This window comes from Cynoglossus semilaevis, chromosome 6 (assembly GCF_000523025.1).
Source record: "Cynoglossus semilaevis isolate Cse_v1.0 chromosome 6, Cse_v1.0, whole genome shotgun sequence".
NCBI lineage: Eukaryota > Metazoa > Chordata > Actinopteri > Pleuronectiformes > Cynoglossidae > Cynoglossus > Cynoglossus semilaevis.
In genome coordinates this window covers 6,093,098-6,103,142 of record NC_024312.1, presented here as the reverse complement: position 1 = coordinate 6,103,142, position 10,045 = coordinate 6,093,098, and the positions used below count along the sequence as shown (strand labels likewise).

The 10,045-nt window shown below is 42.0% G+C and overlaps 1 protein-coding gene across 4 annotated transcripts in view; it reads right to left on the bottom strand.

Moving 5' to 3' along the window:
* The window catches only part of LOC103379866 (metabotropic glutamate receptor 8-like), a 47,293-nt gene that overhangs the window by 23,183 nt on the left and 14,065 nt on the right, over window positions 1-10,045 (bottom strand). For all 4 annotated transcript variants that reach the window (XM_008311565.3, XM_017033158.2, XM_008311566.3 and 1 more), the window contains exons 4-6: window positions 4,771-4,906; window positions 4,239-4,393; window positions 4,021-4,158 (exon numbers count right to left, since the gene is read on the bottom strand). In XM_008311565.3, the coding sequence (XP_008309787.1) occupies window positions 4,021-4,158; window positions 4,239-4,393; window positions 4,771-4,906 (429 nt within the window). The remainder of the gene's footprint in view (window positions 1-4,020; window positions 4,159-4,238; window positions 4,394-4,770; window positions 4,907-10,045) is intronic.

Genomic DNA, 10,045 nt, shown 5'->3' with positions numbered 1-10,045 from the left:
GGGGTCAACCCTCAGCCTGTGACTTTAGGAGACCAGGAAGCACAGTTTGATTAACAGTGCTAAACTACAGCAGCGATCACCAACTATATTTGTTGGAGACACCTTGGTGCCGGACACTGAAATAAAATTGAATAAAAATCACATTTTCTCCAACATTATTATTTGATGTTTGTGTTTGAATCCAGTCATGGACCAGACTGGACGTTTCAGCGGGCTGGATTTAGCCCTGCAGACCGCCAGTTGATTATCCCTGGACTGCAGCACCAAATAATCATGATTCATCTACAGCTAACCTGTGATTAATCATCTTTAACTCCTTGGATAATTTTTTTTCCATTTGTTCTCTTCCTGGATTCTCTAAAAACCAAGTGAGTTTCTAATTGCTCCTTTCCAAAGGCTTCAGGAAGGAGGAGGTGATGAAGGTGGTGGTTACTGGGGTGTAGAGGAGGAGGTGTAATTACTGCTCTGAAATGCTTTTAAAAAGCAGCGGCTCCGGCTCCGGCTCTGGCAGGCAGCTGTGGGGGCCACCGTGCTGCCCCGTCGTTCACTCCAGCGATGGCTGATGGAACATCATGCTCAGACCTCGGGCCACCGTTTCTCACCGCTACTTAATTATCCCTATTAATTACAATGAATGTGCAGGTGTTCTGTGGGAGGCAGGGGGTTGTGGGTTCTAATCTTAATCAGCTTCTCAGGCTGCTGCTGTGTCTCTGGTTCAGGTTATAGGTTTTCAGCCCCAGGTGCTGAGAACTATTGAGTGGTTAATAAAAAAGAGGAGACAGAGACTGAGCTACGGGAAGATTTCAAGGGTTTTTTGCACAAGAAACTGTAAATGTTTGGACTTTAATCAATGCAATGACCTACATTTAAATTGAACATCAAAGAAACATTACAGTTTTATGGGAAAAAACAAGTCCCTGGAACTGGAACTATTATTTCTGACTATTAAAAAGTGCAGATTGACACTGAAACAGCGACTGCTTCAGTACTTCACATCCCCCACAGGGACTCGCCCCCCACTTTGGGAACCACTGGCTGAATTACACATACATACGTCTACTACACTTCATCCTCACCCAAACTTTTTTCTGACTTCTCTCCGAATCACAACTTCAAACAGATTCAGTCGGGACAGGCAAGATGTCCCCGCAAGGACAAGGTGTCCCCGCAAGGACAAGGTGTCCCCAGAGCAACTGTATTTTCACATAAAACGTCCCCTCAAGTATAGCTTTACCAGGACTAGACACACACACACACTTGTCACTTCGTGTGATGATTCTGTTTCAACACTATCCCTCAATCTGGTACCTTAGAACCAGGGAGGTGAGAGTTGAGAATTGAGGCCTGACATCAGCAGCAACAGCAGCAGCAGCAGCAGCAGCAGCAGCAGCAACAGCAGGGACACGGTACCTATTCTGAGCTGACACCGTTGTTCTGCTGTTTCTCTGCTGTTTCTCTGCTGTTTCTCTGCTGTTTCTCTGCTGTTTCTCTGCTGTTTCTCTTCTGTCTGACTTGGCAGGAAGTTGACGCTGGTCCAAACCCACTCAGCTCCTCCTCCCTCTAATCCTATCCCGTGTCAGACATGTTTGTAAAGGCTTTGGACCCCATGTTCCACATGGAAAGTCCGCCCGAGTCAGGCAGGATTACATGCTGCTAAAAGGAGTGAGCGGTCAGCACAGGCAGATGACAGATCAACTGGGTGAAGAACATGTGCTTCCTGTCGTCAGTCATTCCTCAGGAATGTAACTTCCTGTCACTATAAACCATTGAAGAAAATCAATTCTCACAGTGTTCACACTCATTAATGCACTGGTTCGATTGTTGTGAATCATTCGTTTAGACTCCTGAGTCATTTTCTCTGGCTCTCCTCCAGCTGACCTTTGATGACCTCAGCACCCCCCCCCGGGTACAACTGACATCTGTGAAATAATAATAAATCCCAGGCCTTTGATCTCTGCCACTCATTAAAGCACGGCCTGCATTCTGTAGCTCAACAGTGATGTGAACCAGTGATGCGAGCGTCCATGGTACCATACCAGCAGTGCTTGGACATACTGTGATAATGCAGTACTTTTTAGATGGTACTGGTCAAATGTAAATTACAGTTGAACCAGCGTTGAAACACCAGGAGAGTCTGAGGGAATGGGCAGGGACTACAAAGACATTTCAAACCATCATTTGGTTCAGTTCACTTTTGAAAGTGGACCAAACCGCCTGGACAGCAGCTGCTCCTTTTGAGGTGGAAAAGAATCGGTGACCAGGACTGAAAACAGAAACCGATCCACAGCACCAGCAACAACCGGTTGCTGTTACCTGTTTTTTTTTTTTTTTTTTAACCTTTAATTGGCTGCACTTGACGCCACTTCCTCTCTTTGGTTCACTAAATGGTCCGTTTGCATTTACCTCGACCACAGTGCACTTGTTTGGTGTTCAACAAAGTTCGTTGCCTAGGCAGCCTGAACAAAGTGGACTATCCAAGGAAATGAACCCCAGACCGCTTCAAGAGGACCAAACGTTTCTGGACTCTTGTGGAGGAAGGTGCAGGGAATAAAGGAGTGGTAGTTTTAACAATGAATTCACAGCCTCGAAAATGTGCTTATAATTGTTGTATGAACAAAGGAATAGGCCGACTGTGTGTGTTCATAGCTTTAGTGTCCACAGTTATCAGTCCATTTGTTGAGGTGTGGGTCTGAGGTGTTCTTCAAGTGCCGGTCCGATTCTGTATTTTTAATAAAACACCTCAAAGGACCTCCTTTAGATTCATGCAACCCTGAGCTCTATTACAAAATATATTCATCACGAAGAAAAAAGAAAAATCGTATTTCCTGAGAGAAAAATTCGTACAAACGGCAACATCTTCAAATGTGAAGAAAGAACTCTTTGTCCCGCAGGCCGGTCTTTGAACAACCTTGAATCTGTAAATGCCAGGGTTTTAATGCCTTTGTGTTCATTTTTAAAGCCAGAACTTCTCCTCTAATTCAAAGGGTCTCGGCGGGTTTCCCGACATGCAGTCTAAATGCGACGCCCCGGCAGAGCAGAGCTTCGTTTCTGCAGCTCTAGCGTCCTGACCACGAGTCTCTGCAGAAGAGGCGAGACAGGAAGCGAGATTCTAACCTAATCACGACTCTGTAGCCGTGGGGCTTTGACTGCGACTTGAGAGCGAAGAAATTGGCAACGGTGGAAAAGTTAGTGTGTTGTTTGGTGTGTGTGTGTGTGTAGAAGTGTGTAGAAGTGTGCACGCATGTTTGGATAAAGTATTAGCCACGGTCATGGGAGCTGATTCTGTAGCCTCTGACCACAACATCTGCACCTATTTTTAATCTATTTTTGCTATAGGAAAAAAATTATATTACAAAATAATGAAGAGGGCGTGGACGACAATCTATTTTTGCTATAGGAAAAAAATTAAATTACAAAATAATGATGAAGTGGGCGTGGACGACTGAAGTAGAGAAGATAAATGAGTTTGTGAAGCAGTTATAGTTCAGAAGACGGAACAGGAAGTAGAACTGTGAGCTGCTAAACATGGACTAAACTCTGCATATACATTTGCATATATATTTACCGATATTATCGGCTCAATATTAGCATAATTATGTAATATCAGTAAGAATCGTAATTGGTTTTTCCTCTGATAATGGAAATCCGGTAACACATTGCCTGGGTTTTGCTAAATTTGCTGAAATCGCAGTTGCATATATCGGTATTGGTTGATATCTGAATCGAAAATTAAGAATTTGGACAATATTGGCCTATCAGATATCGGCAAAAAATGAATATCGGACATTCCTAATTTCTATAAATGTTCATCTGTTCAGTGAGGCTCAGGTATTCCAGGAAAGGAGTAAAAACTTGGAGAATATACACAAGAAGGAACGCGAGAAGGAAAGACCGAGTCTGAAGGTGAAGATTTGCAAAATCCTTGTTTTCTCTCTCCTTCAGAGAGTTGTCACAGAAAGAACAAAGACCAATCGACCTTCCGTCTGAAACAGAGGAGCTAGAACAACAAATGTCTCGTACCTGTGCACTTCTTGGGGCTCCCTGGTCGTTTCCCGTGCATCCCCAGCTTACAGCCAAAGTTCTCCTCCCAGAATTCAGCAAACCAGACGTTTCTGCGGTTGTTGGACAAAGAGCGGCTCTTGAAGTAACGGTCGAAAGCTGCAAACAGAACAAACGCACATTATAAAGAATACGGAGTCTGGTTTAGTCCAGATAAGGATTGAGCTCCGCTTCCTCACCGTCCACGGAGGTTCTCTTGGGGAGGATGGTGACGGCGCCTTCAGCCACGTGCTCCTGTTGGACCACCGGAGAGATCTTTGAGCCCCAGCTGTCCGACCCCACCCAGAGGAAGTGGCCTGTTAGGTTGTTGCGTTTTGCCGCATCTAGGACTCGCCTGACAGCAAAGGAAAGAGAGCGGCCATCTTTATTTTATTTATTTTTTATCAGGGTTTAAACAACCTGGAACCTGGAAGAACTTACACTTCAGGAAAAAAGTGTTCGTTTCACTTTAGCACATCAATAAGGTGAGACATCCTGGTGCATCAGACCAGACTCGATGAGCGCAGAAAATGTATTAATTATGTTCACAATTAATCATTATTATCATATTTTCCAGACTATAAGTTGCGCTTCTTTCGTCTTTGGGCTGGGTTTGCGACTTATACTCAGGTGCGACTTATATATTAAAATATATAATTTCACATGTCTTTATGTTTACACTGACAGCCACTAGGGGGCACTCTAGGCACTGATCACTGAATGACTTTTTACCTGATGTCATCCTCGTTGGCAAACATGATCACAGCTCTGGCGTTGGGTGTCTCAACCAGGCGGAGAACGATCTTGTCGAACTCACCGGGCCTCGGTTCTCGAGGAATCTTAAGAGACTGTGCGATGCAGACGCCACCTGGGGGAGAAGGATGAAGAAAAGAGGGTGAGATGATTGGTTTAACCCTGATCCTCACCCAAAGCCTCGGAAAACCAGTGTCTCCCAACTGTTTTTGTGCTGTGGCACATATTTGTCTTTAGGAAAATTCCACAGCACACAAGTTGATGTAATAAAATATAATAATCTTTGAGTTTAAATGACCTCATAATGGACTCAAATCTAAGCCTGTTTAGTTGAAAAGAACGCTGATATACTGGCAGGAATTGAAGAAAGACACTCACAAAGATCTTTTCACCTGGTGGAAGGGTATTGAATTGTTCTGCATATCACGCATTGACAAACAAAGAAAATAATTTTCCACGGCCCACCTAATGATCTCTCACGGCACACCAGTGGGCCACGGCCCAGAGGTTGGGAATTATTCCATTATCTGTCAGTGAGTTAGGAACTCATCTGTTGGTTAAATGGACTTTGTTGTTTAATTCTGTCTGCGTTCCCATGTTTTCATTAGCTGCTGTGTTCGGCTTGTTTTTATCTTCCCTCTGCCGCTGTGACGCCTCGCCGCGGAGATCATTAAACTTTCATCGGCGTCCCTCAAACAAAGGTCAGGAGGTTTATTAACGATGCCACAGATTAAGCACTGTCAGATTATCACCTACACCTAAAAAAAAAAAAGTAGAATGGGGGAGAGCGGGGGTGAGGGTTCTAGTTCTTGGTAAAGAGAGGCCATGAAAATCAAAGACAAAATCATGACAACATCTTTGTGGGAGAGGAAGGAAAACTCAGACTTAGAGACTTCTGAAATGATGCATCATGACACAGAAGTCATCAGGATAAAAATGGTGGGTGGATTTCAGGGCGGAAATGTTACAGAATATTAATTTTAGTTCAGACTGGCAATGAGGCGTGAGTCGAGGAGAATTCTAAGCTGCACTATTTTCCTCCACCGACATCCGGACCTAACGTGAACCAGAGTCACTGCAGGGGGGGCCACGAGGGGCACGACACGCAGACGGACACAGGTGGAGGTTCACAGGAAGTGAAGATGAAGAGAAGTGAGAGGAGAGGAAAACCAAAAAAAAAAAACTGATGAAAAAGGATGTGATCGAGAGGAGACTAAGAGAGAGCCTCCGATAATGAAAACCCGATAACGCAATGCCTGGGTTTCGCCAAATATGTGTGGCCTAAAAATAATTTTGGGGAAAAACGGCTGTATATGAAAGTGAAGGTCACTAGATGGCAGCATTGCTGCTCATTTAATTAATCTATTCTAATAATCGGGGGATTGGATGCAGAATGTTGGTTCCAGCAACTCATACAGTGGTTTGTACAGATAAATAAATAAATATTAACAGACTTTTATCAGTATCGGTTGATATCGAAATCGAAAATTAAGTGTTTGGACGATATCGATATCCCTAATGATAATGGATTTGTTTTCTTACAGATTTTCATTTTCAATCTCCTGTCTTCTGTAGCACTAGCTACTAGCTCTGCGCTGCCCTCGTGTTCTTGGCTTCATCGTTTAACTGTTACTCTCAGCAGTGAAAAAAAAAAAAAAAAGTGTGAGTGATTCTGTCCCTGCAGTCCCGTCCCTGGGAGAGCGCGGTGTCTGGAGGAAATCTGAAAACGTAAGATGACACAGAGACTGCCATAAAAATCAGAGGCTAAGCTTTTCCTGCCTAATTGGTCGTGAAGTGTTATTTTTATTTCTTCCCTAACGCCAAAAGACAGAACAAGTCCCCGTCTGACTGTCGAGAGAAGCCTTGAGGGAAAAAAGTCTCGCAGCTGAAAATAACCGAGTCCACTTGCTCAGACCAGAACTGTATGAGCTGCAGTGTCTGAAATGTTTAAAAAAAAAGGCTACGAGGATTTAAAACGACTGCAGCAAATGGATAAAAACACTCCTTACTGATGTTAATTTTCACATCGCCAGAGAATTCGATTTTTGTTTAATTCTTCAGGCAAAGTGAGATAAAACATGTTGTGGAATTTTCATTTTTTAGGCAAACTCCAAATATATAATAACAGGATACATTCAAGATATATGTGTGTCATATGTTGGGGGCTGTAACTGCATGGATGTCAATATATAAGAAGACAATAAATGGCAGAAACACAGGTGGCGCTGCGTCTCTCCCGCGGACGACTGTGACTGTGGAGAAGTTTAAAAAAAAACAGCCGTCGACGTGAACTGACATGTTAACAACTGTGTGGAAACAACGACACTAAATCAGGTCCTCGGGCGTCTCCTTCTCCATTTGTGTTCTCTAAATTAACTTTAGGAGAACAATATACAACGGAGACGCACACAAATGTGATATTGTGGGGGAATAAATCCCCGTTTCCTGGGAAACAGAACGGGAAATCCCTGCAGTTTTCAAACAGTTTTCAGTCGTCACGTCCACTGGTGCTGATAGCTGCTCCGCACAACCGCAGCCAGTGATTGGCTAAAAAGACGACACAAAATAAATAAAACAAACACCAGCCAAAGGATGAATAAATAATGCAATGTATAGTTCAGAAAGTAGGGTCCTTGACAAGGATTAGTTGAAGGGTTTAAAGGTCATAGGTCGCCCTGCTTGAAAGTTGCGTCGGTGTCGATTTGTTGACAATTAATACGAGAAATATGACCAGATCAGAATCTCACAGAAGGTTCAGCCAGTTTGACTGGATTTTTAAATGGAAAATCCCATCATAACGATCCGAGGTAAATCTGAATCATGATCCAGAAAATTACCAAAATAAAAAAACAGACAAAACGTCACTACTCCCTCGGTTCAGGACATTATGTTAGCCACAATCGTACTGCTTAATATTCTGTGTGTGAACTAAATGATATTTACTGATTATTTTAAAAAAAGGAGCCTACGGGAGGCAAATATGAAATTCTCCCGCTGCTCATTTACACCAGTCAAAGAAAATGACTAAATGATTAGTTTCCAAATCCCAAACCGGAGCCTGGGCGTCACATCTTTCCAACGTGTCCAAGGCATTAACGAGAGAAAGTTTGCTGGCAAAGTTTTCTTTCACCCATTAAAATTCAATTTTCCAACCCGTCTCAGCTTCACCCCGAAAAATTTTAATGAGCTCATTTAGAGCATCATTATATGACAAATGGAGCAGATGAGGAGGTGAGGAGAACGGCAGCGGTCCGTACGTCTCCTGGCTGCGGTCCTGTCAGACAACCTGCTCCGACATCTGTGTGCAGCTGCTGCCTCACCGCACAAACCCACGCAAATCACACTGTGGCTGATTCTTCAACAGTTATCAAACACTTCATTGGTGGGACATTAAACACAATTAAATAAAAAAAAAATTATGAATAAGAATAACTCTGAAAGTTGCATTATTGCAATGATACATTTATATTATCTAGCGTCTGCTCAGCTCAAGACGTCACACCGTCACTTCCATCATGAATACAGATTAACTACCAGTTTAATCAGACTATGATTGGACTGTGTGGCTATATTTACACCAATAAAAATGGTAACAAGTTATTTTTCATTTTTCTTTATTTGAATTATGGCTGGAATTTAAAACACATTCATTTCCTTTTATTAATACTTGACAATTAAATATGTCCATTTCTGTGGTTAAAATTCAGAAAAAAAAAGTACTTTTCTGGTACGCCAACTTCTGATCACAGTAAAATACTATACCAATAAGTTCCTGAACAAATCTCTGAAAATAACTTTATCAAAACTGAGGCGGTATTGATGACCAGGCATCGATACGTTGAGTGACGTCAGTGCACATGAAGTTAGCGACGAGACTGTATATTTCTTAGCCCAATTACTAACAACAATTTTAATTATTTATGTATTTGTTTTACTTCCATTATTGTTCTGTTATTACAGAAGTTGACAATAGAGTTTAGCAGAAGAATTCTACCAGCAAAGGTATTTCTTAGCCCAATTACTAACAACAATTTTAATTATTTATGTATTTGTTTTACTTCCATTATTGTTCTGTTATTACAGAAGTTATTACAGAAGTTTAGCAGAAGAATTCTACCAGCAAAGAAGGACCATCATATTGAGACACTTTGACTCCCTGCATCTACAACAACACACTTTATTAACATTGTTTTAAAAATGGGTAAAAATTGACAGCGATGATGACTGAAAAGAATTGGCAGAGGCAGCGAGAAGGGAGATTAAATAAACCTTTTCCTATTTATACTTCAGAACGTCCTCCGATGAAAAAGGGAAGGAAATCCTGGCTATGAAATATTCATGTCCTCCAAATACAGACATGCAAATCAGGGAGAAGTCTCCGACCACGAGAACGGTGACACGCTGGTTTATTTGATGAGAGAGAGAGAGAGAAAAGAAGTTTAAGAGATAAAGGAGCAGCCAAGAAAAAGATAAGACACAATGAAGATTTGAAAATGTGAGAGAAGAAGAACGAAGGAAGGAAGGAAGGAAGGGAAATAATCTCCGGCGGGAAGAAGAAAAAAAAAAGACAGACTAAAGTTTTTATTCTCCAGTGAGTGATTTGACAGAATGTCATTATTTTTAGCATCACTGAATCTGCAGCACACACACACACACACACACACAATACAATCCCTCCCAGCTCAATCCAACCTTAACTATGACAAAGATATGGCTAATCTTAATCCTTAGCCTAAATCTAATCTGACTAATTCTAATCCTGACCTCAAACTAAATCTTGAACAAAAAAATACTGTTACGACATCAGATACTCTCTCTCCCTCTCTCTCTCTATACTTATATATGTATATACATACACACATATACATATATACACACATAGATACATATATAAATATATATATGTATATACATACACACATATGTAAATATATATTTATATTTACAGCTGACTGTATAAAGTATTGCCAGTAAACTGAGGGGTTCTCAAACTAAGGGGAACATTTCACTGATGGTCACACACATGTCTGTGTGTGTGTCTGTGTGTGTGTGTAAACACAGCAGCAGCAGCAGCAGCATCAGCAGCAGCATCAGCATCACTGCTCCTACAGTGGAGCCACAGCTGTTCTTTTGTGCAGTGTCTTGTTATTAAAGCTCCTGATCTGAGACACCAGTTCTTCATCATAATGACTGATGATGATGATGATGATGATGATGCTGCTGTTACTGCTGCTGTTACTGCTGCTGCTGCTGC